The 16,931-nt window shown below is 34.6% G+C and overlaps 2 protein-coding genes across 3 annotated transcripts; one reads left to right on the top strand and one right to left on the bottom strand.

The window, feature by feature from the left end:
• Positions 1-3,037: 3,037 nt before the first annotated feature.
• Positions 3,038-4,770, bottom strand: LOC133309835 (protein CANDIDATE G-PROTEIN COUPLED RECEPTOR 7-like). The gene has a single exon (XM_061510677.1). It carries the CDS (start codon positions 4,725-4,727, stop codon positions 3,393-3,395), a length of 1,335 nt encoding a protein of 444 aa, XP_061366661.1. The 5' UTR covers positions 4,728-4,770; the 3' UTR covers positions 3,038-3,392.
• A 4,596-nt stretch (positions 4,771-9,366) lies between these two features.
• LOC133309822 (phosphatidate phosphatase PAH1) lies at positions 9,367-16,147 on the top strand. 2 transcript variants are annotated; one of them, XM_061510661.1, is made up of 10 exons: positions 9,367-10,967; positions 11,074-11,663; positions 11,767-11,840; positions 12,940-13,024; positions 13,846-13,932; positions 14,281-14,353; positions 15,283-15,326; positions 15,433-15,561; positions 15,654-15,752; positions 15,836-16,147. In XM_061510661.1, exons 1-10 carry the CDS (start codon positions 9,458-9,460, stop codon positions 15,890-15,892), a joined length of 2,748 nt encoding a protein of 915 aa, XP_061366645.1. In that variant the 5' UTR covers positions 9,367-9,457; the 3' UTR covers positions 15,893-16,147. The 2 variants fall into 2 exon arrangements, with proteins under 2 accessions (XP_061366645.1, XP_061366646.1); XM_061510662.1 differs by having other exon boundaries at positions 15,839-16,147.
• Positions 16,148-16,931: the final 784 nt, after the last annotated feature.

Below are 16,931 nucleotides of genomic sequence, written 5' to 3' on the forward strand. Positions count from 1 at the left end.
ACGGGACGAGTTGGAATTTTCAACCTATATTCAAGAGACGAGTCGGGGCGGACCAACTCACTTTTTACAGGTTGACGGTAGATCGGGACAGATCAACCCATTTTTTCACTCCTATATGTGACTCGTTGAACCTGTCACGAGACAGATTGGCCCATATAATCCATTTTTTTTTAAATACATAACATGATTGATTTACTATACTTGTCATTCATGATAATAACATGTCTTCTAATGTGGTACTCTATGTTGCACCGACACCGACACGAGATACGATACGACACGACACTCCGACACGTTAATTTTAGAAAATGTTAAATTTTGATACGTTAGGACACGTTTTGATATTATATAATAATTTTAATTTATGTAGTGTATATTATATTTAATATTAAATAATTTAACAAAAAATAAACTAAACTTATAATACCCATCAATTTTGCAAAGAAACATAAGATATCCCAACTGTTTATATTAAATTCAATAAAATAGTAATCGTAATCTAACGAATCTAATAGTTAGAACTCAAAATGTAATGTAACGTAACCTTTGAACTTTTTTTGAGTCTTTGCAACGAGTGTTGGAGTGTTGAAATGTCAGTGAGTATCGAAAAGTGTCGGATACGACACGTCAAATTTTTTGAAGTGTCGGTGCTTTATAGATGGTACCCGCCTCAATAATTAATCCGCTGCTACATTTCTTAAAATTTTTCGGTTTTTCTTTTGTTGTTTCCATTTTTCTATTATGATTTGCTTCTCATTGCCATTTAGGCGGGTTGACGGAGCAGGTTGACAATTTTGAAAGTAAGTTAAATTTTTTAACCTACTTTTAAAAGTGAAACAAGCCAAATTGACATGTACTTAGACGGGTTGATGACAGGTTGCCCGCCACCTTAGAGCTCAAATAAAATGAATTTATTATTAACTTAATTTAAAATATATCATCAACTTATTAAAATTTAAGAATAAAGACATTTTTAATTACTCACCTCACTCAAATTTGCTTTAAAATAGCTTTCTCCATACTTACTAATACCACTATCTGAAGTTCTAAGCTTTTTCTAATCCCATCTCGCATTTTCATCCTACATAACTAGTATAAACGAAGATTAACTAGTTTCAACATGTTACCCATTTCGTTTAGTAGATAAACTCGAAAATACTTGAAGCAGGTTTCAACTTGGCATCAAAACTTTATGTTGTGGATTCGATTCGATTCGATTCGTCCTCACTCTTTCTCTTGTAAAATTTCTTGACACAAGTAAATTAGACCTAATGTATCATCCACCTTTTAAGTTCAATGAACTATCGTAAGAGGAAGCGTGTTTTGAGTATAATATAAACTATTAAAAAAGACCTCATCTAAATATCTAACAACTTAAGTTTTTAGATTAAATTAATTTAAATTGATTATTTATATAGTACCAGAGCTACTTAGCTGACATTTTTCCATAAAGTATGCCTTTAGCTAGACAAAAATGAATGACACACGCAATGAATTCTCTCATATTTTGTTTTAGGGAAAAAGAAGAATAATGTTGTAGAAAAATTGTTAGGTTATGTTGCAGAGATAGAAATTGTGAGACCCACACTTATTTTCAAAAATCAAAAAAACAAAACAGGTATGGGTCCCACAATCTCTGTCTCTACATAACTTAACAACTTTCCTCCAAGATTATATTTCTATTTCCCTTTGTTTTAACATAGATATGGTCATGTAAAAAACCTCAATCTATGTTATCAAAAAAAAAAAAAACCTCAATCATTAATTGACAAATTAACAGTAATAAATAATTTTAATGATAAAATTCGTAAAATGAAGAAAAAGAAATTATCATTTTAATTGATAATCAATTGTTGATCTATAAGTAAATGACTGAAATTTCTAAAACATAATATTATCACGTTAGACACCTAGCGCGCGAGAATTATTTCCCGAAAGATATCTGCCAGCTGAAGCCACCCATTTACTACAAAACTGTTAGACACGGACAACTTATCAAGCATAATTGACTCACTCCTTGAAAAAGAATGATTGGTACCATTATGGAACACTCAAACTAAAATGATTTAGCTAAAAACACCTTGAATCCAGGTAATTAATCTCCCTTGTACAGTTAGAAATTCACATAAAATAGCCACTCTAAACACTTCTTAATGGGCAAACTCCTTTGCAGACACGTCATCGAAATGGAAGAACTACGTTCTATTAATTTATAGTCTGCACTCTGCAGCCCTAAATTATATTTCAACTTTCAAGTGCTAAAAAAGAGTATCAGTATTTCTAGTAGATCTACCAGAAAACAACTAAGCATAAAAAAATAAAAAATAAAAAAACACACACACACGCGAACATTTAACATGTCAATAATGAGGAGCTATGATTAACAAGTAAAAAGGCCACACACCCATAAGTCATGCTTTGCTAAGCTCTAAGTTGCTCTTTTGGTAAATAAGTGGAGTCTGAGCATAGCTCTTCATGAGTTACTCACAGGCAATTCAGAGGGTGCTCTATTCAAGTGCATACTCAACTAGCTCTAGACATCAATTCTCCCAAGTCAATAATGAGGAGCTATGATTAACAAGTAAAAAGGCCACACACCCATAAGTCATGCTTTGCTAAGCTCTAAGTTGCTCTTTTGGTAAATAAGTGGAGTCTGAGCATAGCTCTTCATGAGTTATTCACAGGCAATTCAGAGGGTGCTCTATTCAAGTGCATACTCAACTAGCTCTAGACATCAATTCTCCCAAGTCACCAACAAAAGAAGCCAAGTTGCATAATAAGAAAAGATCAAAACCTTGTACATCAAAACTAAACCAATGAACAATATGAATTACGACAAGAAGGTTTTCATCAAAGGAGAACATAGAAAGAAACTGCAAGACATTCTATTACAGAATACAGAACATGATGTAGTTGCACACTAATGATAAATGTCAAGGAAAGCAACCATAACATATGACTATGAAAAGTTCGGCTCAAGCAAGAAACTAATCAATGAATTGAGAAATGTACAGCGCTTGTCCTCGAGCAGAAAATCCAAAGAAGAATGATCAATAAAAGAAAATCTCAGTAATAATTGAGTGTACAATTCTCAAAGCTTGAATGAACAAGATCAAAGCTTTTTCTATCTCGCAGAATTCATCATCAGCATTAACACGAAAAAGAAAATGAAAAAGAAAAAAAGAAGCTAAACTTACAGGCAGTATTCCATTATGGGCACTTCTCTAACAGTAGAGGGTTTAAGGGAGAAAACAAAGGGTAAAGAGGAAAGAAAAAAGGGATAAATTGAGGAACCTGAACCACAAATACAGTAGCGAATTCACTGGACAACCTGATATTTGTGATGCAGAGGTATACAAAGAAGGCCAGCCAAATTCCCATGAACACATACTTCAAAGCTCAAATTCTTCATCCCTGAGAGCCATTTCCGCTGCCTCTTCTTCCTCCTCATCAAGGACAAAGTACTCATTCTTCTCCACAGGTCTAAACATGTAGAACATCACAATGTAAAATGCAAGACTAGCAGTCTCCTCAGCGGCATTACTCACCCATTGGTACTTATAAGCAGCAATAGTTCTCAAAGCAAACACCACTATTCGAGTAAAATAAAGATACCCAATAACAACAATGTAAAATTGCCTGAAAAGTGTCAACTTTGCAAGGTTCCTAGAAGCCTTGCCATCGGTCTTGGAGGTTTCTCTAAGCGATCTTATAGACCAAACAATGGGGAAAATAATAGCACAACAACAGATAATATCAACGAGCAAGAAAACCTGATTCCAAGTAACCCAATCCTTGATAAAAGGCCCAGTCTCACCAATCACAACAGAAGCCAAATTAGCCAGAACCTGAAGCGGGATCACAATCATCAACACCTTCTTCTCCCTATCCTGCAAGAAGGGCTTGAGAAAAGACCAACCGGTGCCAATCAAAACAATAACGGTGAAGAGCAGAACAACACGAATGAACTGAAAAATATAGAACAACACATCCCAACCATGTGGGAGACCGGTGACCTTCACATAGTGTTTATCCTCAGCGGCGCAGATCAGATTCAAAGCCTTCATCAATAGCAACCCAGCCATCAAGAAATGAATGCGGTGAACGGATCGCTTGTTGGCGTAACAGAGGTACACCCACAAGCCGAAGAAAGCGAGGTACGCGATAAAGAAGAGGAAGAACAGTGACGGAAGCTGGGTCTGGCCGGCGGAGAGATAATCCCTGGAACCGTCGGAATCGAGGTTGAAGACCTCAGTGCGAACCACCATGGAGACGGCGGTTTCAGGGGCGCAGTTAGCGAAGAAGAGGCTGTACTCGTTGGGGGATGTGACCGGGTAAGAACGGTTAACGGAGGCCAACGGAGGCGGAGAGAGGTCGCGGAAGGTGAAGAGTTTGAAGATGTAGTGAGATTCAAGGACGCAGAATGAAGGGTTTTGCTGGATCTCCATTAGCACTTGAAGAAGCGTTTCTTCGTTCAGAAGGAAGAACCCTAGCCGAGAGGATTCCGGTTCAACCCCTGACGCTAGAACTGCAACCGAAACCGACGACACGGAGATCGACACGTGGCCCTTGTGGTTGAACCCGAACTTCTCGAACAGGATCATGGGTCGGCTATCGGAGTTTATGGTAAGGGATTTTATCTCAGCGGTGGAGGTGGACAGGAATGTAAATAGGAAGAGGACCACGACGGCGAAGGATCTTGTCGTTTTGGCCATGGCCATTGCCATTGAAGAACGATGATTCTATGATTCAGAATGTGAAAGAGAATTGGTGAGCGAAGAAGAAAGAAAGGGGGAAATAACAGATCTGAACTGAACGCGTTGGGGTCACCAGACGACGACGTAGCACCTACGCAAAAGTATATCATTTTCACTGGGCCTCCAACTATACAACACGTTTTGATAGTAATAGGATTCGTAATGTTAAATTATTTCAAGCCCAGCATGGCCCTTTAGATCTTCCAGCCCAATATTCACTTGCTTTGTTTGTTGAGAGTTTGGGATCTTGAAGAGTTTAACTTTTTTTCTCTCTCTCTTTCAATTATCCCTTTCTCTGTTTGGATAAATAAATATGAACTAATTATACGTTGAAAAGAAAAGTCAATTAAAATTATTTAAACGTCATAATTTTGTCAAATAAATATGGGATAAGATATACTTATTATTAATTAAGTTTATTATTTCTTACTATTAATTTTAATCGTTGATTTCAGTCAATCTGACAGTTATAATTTATTAAAATTAAAAGTTAATTAATAAGAGTCATCGAATAAATTATAATTATTAGATTGATGGAAATCAGTGATTAAGATTTGAAGATAAGAAATAATAAACTTAATAAATAATAAGTGGATTCCTCCGCGATAAATATATCTAAACATAAGTACTTTTTAGTATGATAAACATAAGTACTTTATTTTGACAAGTATTTAACTAAAATTAATTTTAGTAAATTAAAATGTTTTAAGATTACATTTGTAAATGTTTACTCAAACAGAGTCTTAATAAATTTATTATTTTTTTTTTGGTTCGTTCAAAGGCGGCATAAAATGAAACCTGAGAATTAGATAGAGAGATAGAATCTAATCATAGCTAAGCTTCATTGCAACTAAAGAGCATTCGTAATTTATTAATAGACATCTTTACTGATGACTTACTTATTTAACACAGATGGGAGACAATCAGGGCGGATGAAATTATATGATCTTGGGCAAAATTTAATAAAAATCCAACTTATAGGATTTTAGATAAAATATAATTTAACAAGTATACTGAATTGACGAATTCAACATAGATTGATTTATTATTACTATGTCAACAATGGAAACAATCACAATCTAAAATTATCAGCAGTCTCGACAGATACACTCGTTAAATAATTTTAATAACAAATATAATCACAGAATCAAAACAAATCTAAAAAGAGAAGAAAAAAACTCATAGAACACCTAAAACTAACATCATAAACCTTCATAATACCCACATCACTATATATAGACCCATCTACTTTAATTATAAAGCATCATAAAGCTAAACAAAAAAATCCCATAAATTATAGTAAACTATAATTATTTTATATCCATTTTTCATAAAACTATCCAAAAACTACAAAGAGAAAAAATACTCACAGCAGGGAAACATGTATTATGCTTCTTCCTCCGCATATCAAATGAAGCAAAAGAATGAGACCCAAAAAATAAAATCGCTTCTTCCTCCGCATATCAAATGAAGCAAAAGAATGAGACCCAGAAAATAAAATCGAACATTTTGAAAAAAAACACTGCACTGATCGTCAACAAGATAAAAACACATAGTGCCCAGCTTTGTTAAAGTAACCCACCACCAGTCATGAAAAATATAAATATATTATGTATTTTTGGGGTCCTAACCCGGTGTAAGTCCGCCCCTGTAGACAAAGAATCCTTGTTTCAGTCATTGACCAAACTAGCGACATTTCCAATGATATCTTTTGCCACGTGTTATATAAAAAAAGAAGAAGTTAAATAGAAGAAGTAAGTGATATCATATAAACAATATCAAAAATAAAACACGGTAACGTAGTTACATTGCAGGGGAGGGGTATTTTATATTTTGGTAATAATTCATGACTACCTATGGCTATATTTTAAAATGCAAATTGAAAAATCAGGACAATATGAACGACAGGTTCATGGTTCATGGTTGGTTGGAGTAGGAGGGATATTAGTAGCAGTTACACTTCACTGCTATAGGGAGGATTTAGTTGTAGATTTAATTTTAATATTTTACTCTGTTTTATTTAATTAATTATGAGTTGTTATATTATTTAATAAATGTAAGATTTTTATAAGTTGTTATCATTTAATTTAGTTATGAGTTGCCATGTTATTTAATAATGTTGATATTTTTAAATTATCAAATTTATTAAATATCATGGACATACACAATTAAATGATATTGCGATTTTTTTTTACATTAGTTATACATTTAAAAAAAATATTTAATTCTATATATAACCAATGTTTCTTAGCCTCAGGTTTTCAGCTTCATGTTTTTGTGTAGTTAAATCTTTGTTTGGTGCGCGGTTCTTTTTGTGCTTGTGCTACGTATGAGAATGTGGAGTGAAGTATAAAATGAGAGTTCGAGATTTATTTTTAAATTTATTATAAAAATGGTACTAAGTAATGATATTTCTACAATAAAATTATGTTCATAAAAAACCATTTATTCAAGTATAAAAAAATTATTTTCCTCGATAAAAAATATCGAGTTTGAGTTATAAGAATAAAAGGATTAATATTAAAAGAGACGTTTCCTCTATTGAATTTAACCGAACTGGAAGTGAATTAATTGAATAATCAACGAATCGATGTATATAGAAAAAAAAATTCGTTCACGCAAAACACGTGATTACAGAGTCGTAGACCTAATTTATTGATCATGATTCAATTGTCATATATGATCTGCCAAACAAATACGCAGAAAGGAACACAATTTCACGCAAGGAGCAAGACTTCCTTGTCCCTTTTTTTTTTTTTAAAAGACACTTAAACCCTAACGATTTTATTTTTCGGACCATTAATGAGTATTGATGTTAAGAAGACATCAACATTTCACTAAACTGGAAATTAATATTCGTAAAAAAAAAAAACAATATAGTATGTAAATTAATAATTTTCATCTATTTTATTTTCATTTATATTTGTCATATCTCAATGTTTCCCACATAACCTGAATTGTTCATCAATTAGGCAAAATGATACCTTAAATCGTTTCTACTATTATTCTTTGGATTTAATATTTCTGCTTTTGTTATTGAAAAAATTTATCTGCTACATTTATATAAATATTTTTCCCTTGTTCTTTTTATAAAGCTATACAATAGAATAATATCCCTAATAAGAAGTCAATGGACTGTTTGGTACAAGTTTTTTGAATGAAATGATGGAGAAATGGGGTGGAGGAAATAAAATTATCATGTTTGGTATAAGAAAAAGTAAAATAATATAGGGATATTTTTTTCCCATGAATCCTTTTTTCTACTATACATTCCTAAAAAACTTTCCTCTTCTACCTATGGTATTCTTTTTCTCCGAGCAAGAGGCAAAAACATTTTAACACTTATCAGACTAAAATGCCCTTAACAATATTCAAATGATGGGTATTTTGGTCATTTTAATTCAGATTCCTATCAATATTTTACCATCAACCAAACTTAACGTTAGTAAAATTAACTTAACTTTTTCGATAAAATTTTGGCATACCAAATACTTTTTCATAATTTATTTGGATAAAAATGTTTCTCACTATATTATTGGAAATCTTTTTTTCTTGATAAAAAAAATATATCTTATACCAAATACTCCCCGTAAAATTTAATGCCATGTTTCTACTTATAGTTCATTCTTACGAATAATCATGCCTTAGCATGAGAATTTTAAACACACAAAAACAAAAAACATTGAAATCGTCAAGCTATCTTTATTTTCTCTTGGGTACGAAATTGCTCAAGCGTATGTCATTCAAAACTTAGCAACGAATACTCTGGAAAAGAAAATAAGAATAAAATTAGCAACAAATGCAAGCAATCAATAAAATTAGCAAATACTCTGAAAGAGAAAAGAAGAATAAATAATAATAAATAAATAAAAGATTAAAGGCTACTTTGGTCATTCTGAGAAAACTGACTCTGGTTATTTATTTATTTTTTTGAAACTGAAGAGGGGAGCCACGACGCGGTAACATTGAACACATCACGGCAACTAAAGTGAAATGACCAAGAAGCCCTTATACGGTTCGTTTTCTGGGATTGGGAATACCTATTTATTTAATGTTGGTTCGTGGTCTTTGTTCTAACACATGATTTTCTCAGTTTATTCACCCCTTCAGAAAAATAAAAATAAAAATCTAAACTTGGAAGCTCCCAAGAAAAATTGAACGACGAAGGAGGAGAAAGAGAATCAAACAGCATCTATAGCAGTGCAAGAATCTCAAGAAACCTCATTGCAGAAAGAACCGCAATCGCCCTCAATTTTCTTTGAGCTACCAGATTGGTGTTCTTTCTGAATCTGTAAGTTTCGCCGCCTTTTCTTCTTCTTCTTATTCTTCTTCTTCTAGTGTCAAGTTTTGTTATTTTCTTTTTAGTTTCAAACATTAAATTTTTGTAAATGAAATATGAGTTGGTTTAAATGCATTACCTTAATGATCATTTGGTTTGTTAAATATGTTTCTTTCTTTTTTTCTTTTTTGGTTACCTCTCCTTTGAGTGCCATGCAGTGCTGTAATTGAACAAGAATTCGTAATAGCGGGAAAGAAACCAAGAAACTCAGATGATCTTGTGTCAAGTTGGTTGGAGAATAATTTATGGATATCTTTGGAACATGTTTTGATTGAAAGCAGGGTCAGACTCAACAAACTTTGAGTTCTGATTTTTGGGCCTCCCAAAATTCTAGAGCTTGCGATCATTGGCTACTGAAAGAATGAATGTAGTTGGCAGAGTACGAAGCTTGATAACCCAAGGTGTCTATTCAGTTGCTACCCCTTTTCACCCTTTTGGTGGGGCTGTTGATGTCATTGTTGTTCAGCAGCAAGATGGGACCTTTAGGAGCACGCCTTGGTATGTTCGGTTTGGTAAATTTCAGGGTGTTCTCAAAGGTGCTGAGAAGATTGTTCGGATAAATGTCAATGGGGTTGAAGCAAACTTCCATATGTATCTTGACAATTCAGGGGAGGCTTATTTTATAAAGGAGGTGGATGATGATGATAAAGGGGTCAAGTTAAATGGGGCTGCTGAAGCTACTAATAACTCTGAATTAACTCAAGAAGACAGTAGTGTCGAAATTAGTGACAAAGATAATAGTTATTTGAGTATGGATGATACTCGTGCTTGTAGACTTGACCATAGCATATCTGATCCAGGAGTGCTTCAGTTGGCAGGTGAAGGCCATTCCTCAGTGTTGCCACAATTTCAGAGGGCCGAATCTGATGTTAATAGGAGGTTTTATGATTTCCAAGATCCGCAATCCTCTTATGAAGGTTCAGTTGAGTTGTCAGAATATGGGTCTAGTCGATATGAGAATCTAGATGGAGAGAATTTTGTGGACTCACAGGGTTCCCATCCAGAGGTGGTCTTGGTTAGTGTCGATGGTCATATATTGACGGCCCCCATCTCAGAATCAGAGCAGAATGAGGATAATGTTCAGTTAAAAACTCCTCAATTTCATCTGGGCCCAGGTGAAGGGACTGACTTCTATGAAGGCAATGAGGAGTTTAGTTCTGATGAAAGTGTTTGGGCTGCTGATTATGTTAGTCAGCTGGATGCTTCAATAGCTGATGTTCTGTCCAGTAGTTATAACACTAACGTTGGTGATAATACTTCTGGGCTCCTGCGGGAAGTTTGCCAAAGAGAGGAGGGACATATTTGTCAGACAGAAGAAACCTTGGTGATTAAAAATCAAGAAGGTCTTCATTTGCAAATTGAATCAGAAGAGGTTGCATCTTGTATGAAGAGGGAGAATGTCTTCAAAAGTTGTTTGGATTTACACGAACTTGATCAGCAGGCTGAAAATTCTAATTTACAAGATGTAGGTACCTCATCGGAGGTTGAAAATTCAGCCGAGGAATGTAATGCAAATTGTTCAGTTGTTGATGAAAATGAACAAGAGAACATCAAACAATCTAGAAACATTGATGAGTTATCTCCCCTTAACGGGCCCACTGCTTTGGATGACCATACTTCTCCAAAATTAGAATTAGGACTTCAAGAGGTTGGTAAAGATGCATCAGGGGAAGTTGACACTGGTTCTGGCAATCATTCTGGTACTACTGATATTGATTGGAATGATGAACATATTGGCAAATCAGTATCAAATGAAGGAGTAGATGATAGCGAAGAAATCCCTGCACTTGAAGATGCTAGTAAGGAAGATGGGGTAGTTGAACCTCAGAGCGCAACTTCCAGTGAGGGGGACCAAAGTCATTCTGGTTTGAGTAAGGACTAAGAACTGTGTCTCGAATTAGTTTCTCTTTTATTATGCAATAATTGTTTGACATTAGTGAATTATTTTTTTACTTTATTTCTGCTTAAAATGTGCAGGATTTGATGTCTCACTTTGTGGTCATGCACTTAAGGCGGGTATCGGTTTGGTTGCTGCTGCTGAAGTGTTTGAAGCACATCGTATATCTGCAGAGGAATTCAGAAGTTCAGCAGCATCCATAATTAAGAATGAAAATCTTGTTGTGAAGTTCAGAGAGAGGTATCTGCTGTGGGAAAAAGCCGCTCCCCTTGTTCTTGGCATGGCTGTGTTTGGTTTAGACTTACCTATTGAGCCCAAAGATACAATTCCTGTGGGACAGGATGATGCACTGAAGTCCAGTGATGATGATCCTGGACCAGCTTCATCTGGACGTAAGTGGAGACTTTGGCCTATTCCTTTTCGAAGAGTCAAGACAATTGAGCACACTAGTAGTAGCACATCAAGTGAGGATGTGTTTGTAGATTCTGAGTCTGACTTGCAAAATTCTGTTGTTGAGCTAACTCCAACATCTGGTAGGCATGAGACTCCTCATAAGCAATTCGTAAGGACAAATGTTCCCTCTAACGAGCTGATAGCGTCCTTGAATCTCAAAGATGGTCAAAATTTGGTAACCTTTAGTTTCTCTACGAGGGTTCTTGGATTACAACAGGTTCGGCATTCATCGAGAATCAAAATTCCCATATGAGCATGACCATGTATACCATGGTTGGGTGTTTTGCTTATTTTAGTCTGAAATTTAAATCACGTAACAGGTTGATGCTCATATATACTTATGGAAGTGGAATGCAAAAATTGTAATTTCAGACGTGGATGGAACTATTACCAAGTAAGACTATTAACAATGTTTTTTTAAATTTGACATAGATACTATTTCGTTATGTTTCTTTACCATATCTCTGTTCCCTTCTTCCCCACTTAATTGGACATTTATTTTATGATGAAATCCCAGTTTGGACCTATCATGCAATTTTTGGTCATTGTTGATACTCCTGAAACTTTTACTACACGAAGGAAAATAGGAAAGGGGATGCAGGTTCTGGCATATGGTTTAGGGTTAGGCCTTGAGTAATCTTATTGTGCATTAAAATATTTTCTATACCGATAGTCAGAGTGGGATGAACCTAAGCATCTATTAGCTTGGGTGCAAACAATATAACATTTTCATGGTAATTATGGTAGTCAAAGTTGAGATCCTTCCTAGAAATGAAAGGGGAGGGAAAAATGTGTGATTGTAACACAAATCTGGTGTTCAGAGTCCAGTGAGTGTGGGTCTTCAAATTTGGGTTTTTTGCAGCATGGTGGGATCATCCATGATCTTACAATCTTACTTGATGATCCTACCAAAACGAGTTTCTGAGCGGGAATCGCTGGTGGGGGTAAAAATCCTAAAATCATGATTATGAATACCATGTGGTGATCCTTTGTCTAAATCTTGAGAAGAATTGTATCTTCGTTTTTTTGGCTGATTTTGGCAATGATTAACTAACTTCTCTGGGTAGTTAATTTTTTATTTTTTTATTTTTATAAGAGTGTTCTGTATCATATGTAGATAGTGTTGGATAAGAAAAAGTTGTCCTAACTTGATTACATTTGCTGTTGACTAGATTCTAGGTGGACATGTCTAAATGAAAGTTGAGCCAAAACAAGAAAAATAAACTGCCGTTAGGAATAGGGGTTATAGTTGCATTATGATTTCAGAATCACTATCAACACCTTAGTATTTAGCATTGTTGGATAATAAAAAGATGTCCTAACGTGATTACATTTGCTGTTATGACTAAATTCTAGATGGACATGTCTTAATGAATGTTGAGCTAAAAGAAGAAAAAAAAATGCAGTAGGAATAGAGGTCAGAGTTGCATTATGATTTCAGAATCACTATCAGCACCTTAATATTTTGTATTTTGTTGTTTTCTTCCTTTCAGGTCTGATGTTTTGGGGCAGTTCATGCCTTTAGTTGGCAAAGATTGGTCACAATCTGGAGTGGCAAGGCTTTTCTCAGCTATTAAGGTATGTATAGTTTCTTTTACATTCACGTCTAAATTTATGTCAATTGAGATGGAGTAGGATTATTAATGTCAAAATCTGATGAGGTAGATGGCAACAGATCTTCCGCATCTTGTATAGTGCAATAGTAATCAAATTTCTGCTTTGTTGTTTCTGAAATTTCATTATGTTCTGTTACTACCAACTGTCCCTTAACTTACCTGTTCACATGATTCTCAAATTTGGGGTTTGAATTTTTGATGAGGGACTTTTGACTTTTGAGACGAGGAAAAGAAAATTCAGTTACCAAGTAACTTCTTTTTACTTATTGGGTATTCTATTTTAAGGATGAGATGAACTGCAGACTAGAAGTGCCTATTCCATCCAGATCAATTTTAGCGAACACTTTCTTGGGGAGATCTTATGCAAATATATATGTGAACATAAACAGGTTTACTATGAAGCAACCTTTGATCTAGGACTTGAGATTGCTCAGCTAGTAAGCCTAGTGAGATAATGGCTCTTCTGCAGCCATATAACTGAAATGTTATAGACAATGTCCATAGGCCTTTTTCATGACTATCAACATTTACATTTTTTTTTCTTGTTTCACTTGCACGCTTAATAAACATTATTATATTTCGATTTAGTACTAGATTTCTGCTTACATTAGATTTGAGTGGAACGTCAATGTGGATACATCTAACGGTTATCTATGGAACTTTTTCTGTCTGTCCAATGCAAAATGAAGCCTAGCATGCTTGATGCTATCATGATATGTATTGTTTCGTTGAATTTTTTCTCAAAAGATTAATGTCTAATACTAGATCACGATCTTATGTCAGGAAAACGGATACCAGCTACTGTTTTTGAGTGCCCGTGCTATTGTCCAGGCTTATCTTACCAGAAACTTTTTGTTTAACCTGAAACAGGTATTGAAACAACCTGGCTTTCTGTGATAACAATTTATTTTCTATATTAGGATTATTCTGTTTCTAAAGTAGAGTCAGCCAGGAATTAATCTATGAGATTTTATTTGTGAAAAGTTTAACATTAAAAACCAAATCTGTGTAGGTATGGGGCATCAACATTAATCATCCTTCTAAGCTAGAAGGATCTTGATGTCACTTCATTTTATTAATTGTCTGCTTGCCCTTTGGATGCTTGATTAACTCTTTGTTTTGCTAACCTTTTTTTTCATATAGCCTTGCTTCTTGACAGCCCAGTTGTAAGTATAATAATACCGCCTTAGCTGATACTATAAGTTCGTATATTTGCAGGATGGAAAAACCTTGCCAAATGGACCTGTTGTTATTTCACCTGATGGATTGTTTCCCTCACTTTACCGAGAAGGTGAGGTACTTTTAATGTGAGATTAATTAAGGTTGAGTTGGTATTGCAATTTTAATTTATATAGCCACTTGGGAGCCATGTGATGACGATAATAACTTTCTGCTGATTCACTTATGCTTGATGTTTGACGACTCTATCTTTATGAAGACTTGTATACTGTTGTCGTATCACCAAAGTGAACTAGATAATAAATAGGGTGTGATGCATAAAACATGGTATCTGTTGTGCTTGTGGGACATACAAATGATCTAAATGCATGGATTTTAGCAAAATAAACTATTGTCTGACTACTTCAAGACTGATAAACTCCTTGATCATTAAGGGCTCTGATCGACTTAAGTGACTGCTCATATCTTGGGCTTTATCATTGATTTATGAATTATGATAATGTTAGAGAATACTATAAATCATTAAAAAGCCGTCACCCATAAGCTTAAGCTTTTGGGTTAAATTGGTTCTTTACATGGTATCAGAGTCTCGATGTTACGGGTTCGATCCTCACCGCCCCTCACTTTCTCTTGTGGAATTTTCTTAACATAGGTAGGTGAGCCTGTGCATTGTCCACCCTTCAAGCCCAATGGGCTTTCATGAGAGGGACGTGTTAGAGAATACTATAAATCATTAAAAAGCCCTCACCCATCAGCTTAAGCTTTTGGGTTGAATTGGTTCTTTACAGATAATATTCGCAATCTTAGCAAACTTTCTTTGGTTTATCACTCGCAAAAAATATCAACAACATGCATATTCTTTCTTGTTGAGTCATTGAGTATAATTATCTAGGCTCTTGATCTGTGCTGGTAGATGTTATAATCAGTTTTTTATTAGAAAACAAATATTATGATAAGGTATTAGTTTATATGTTTATGATGGCCTGTCCTGGTTTTTAGTATACATATCTGACTTTATTATGTTTGGATCCTTTGATGAAGTAATAAGAAGAGCACCTCATGAGTTCAAGATTGCTTGTCTAGAGGTAATTACCAAAAAACAAGTCCTTATCACTAATGTAATTTGGAAGTGCCAGTAATAGACATTTTCCCACTGAATAACATCATACATGTTCTGATAATAATTTGCAGGATATCAAAAGACTTTTCCCTTCTGATTATAATCCGTTCTATGCGGGGTTTGGTAATAGAGACACGGATGAACTTAGTTACAGGAAGATAGGAATTCCGAAGGGCAAAATATTTATTATTAACCCTAAGGTGTGCATCTTGGATTGATTGATATTTCTGACAATTAGTATTTTCTGTAGTTCTCACAGGATACTAACTAGATGGTCTTTGAAAACTAACAGGGGGAGGTGGCGATTAGTCATCGTATTGATGCAAAATCTTACACATCATTACACACACTCGTCAATGACATGTTCCCCCCTACTTCTTTGGATGAGCAGGTGAGAAAGCACCTACAAAACGTGTAGATTTTGCTACCTTTGAACTTTACAAGTGACAAATTTGATTTGCATTCTAATTATAGCAGGAAGATTACAACTCATGGAATTATTGGAGAATGCCCTTTCCAGATGTTGATTAGTTCAATGCTTTAAGGTATTTAGTTCCTATTTGACAAGGATCCATTGGTATGGGGTCATCCAAGATGTTAACCGAAATGCTATATGTTCCTACTGCTTGGCACAAAACTCTGTCACCATTGGAAACTATCCTACTATACAGGAATTCATTGATGGTATATAAGTTCTCGTAGAACATTATTCACTGTGATGCTCACTCCCTTACTTTCCTTCTTTTTGATCCTCGTTAATTTTTGATTCATTATAACCCACCAGTCAACAGAATTGTAGAACATTTGGTTTACATGTATTACTAATTTTTTACTGACCACGTCCAGAAAGTTTGTCCATCTCAAAAAACTTTAAATTAAACTTCCAAATCGTTGTTTACTTTTTCAACGAGACCATAATTTTTATTTTTGGGGTGCATACTCACATCACGAGTTATTTTATGGAAATATCATTGTGTTTTTATAACTGGGATTTCAAAATCAATTTAAAAGGTAAGTTATATACAACAAATATATGTCAATCAAACAGGGATTCAAACCTTTACATATGAAGAATGCATGGTTTAGTCAATGAGAAGAAAAAATTTAGTAGTTAAAAGATGCTGACGTGATTGATTCAGTTTAAGCGGAATTAAGTATGTACTACTTGAACTAACTCCCTTTTGTTTGAAGAAAAAGTAATGGATCTAACTAGTGATTTGAAGTAATGGATAATAACAGTATGACTAAGGATTAAATGAATGAAACACATGGATTGTGTCAATTATATTAGCCCCTAATTATGGGCGACACATTTTAGGGATTGAATCTTTCATTTGCAACTTAAGTTGAATGCTTGAACTTAGATTTGTACCAAATGTTGGTTGACCGAGGCTCTCGTTTCTGAAAAAGACCACTCAAAACACGAACAATTTGTATTCTGGAAGTAATTATTAATAGGAAAGGTAAGAATCAAAGTGTGGCTTGAAGTTGTAAAAAAAGGAGAAAAAAAAGAAAAAGTGTAAACCAAAAAATGGCCAAAGTCACCTTAATGAAGCAGAAACACTTAATA

The sequence above is a fragment of the Gastrolobium bilobum genome, unplaced genomic scaffold (assembly GCF_033153095.1).
Source record: "Gastrolobium bilobum isolate Gb01-03AN ecotype WA unplaced genomic scaffold, APGP_CSIRO_Gbil_v1 utg850, whole genome shotgun sequence".
Taxonomy (NCBI): domain Eukaryota; kingdom Viridiplantae; phylum Streptophyta; class Magnoliopsida; order Fabales; family Fabaceae; genus Gastrolobium; species Gastrolobium bilobum.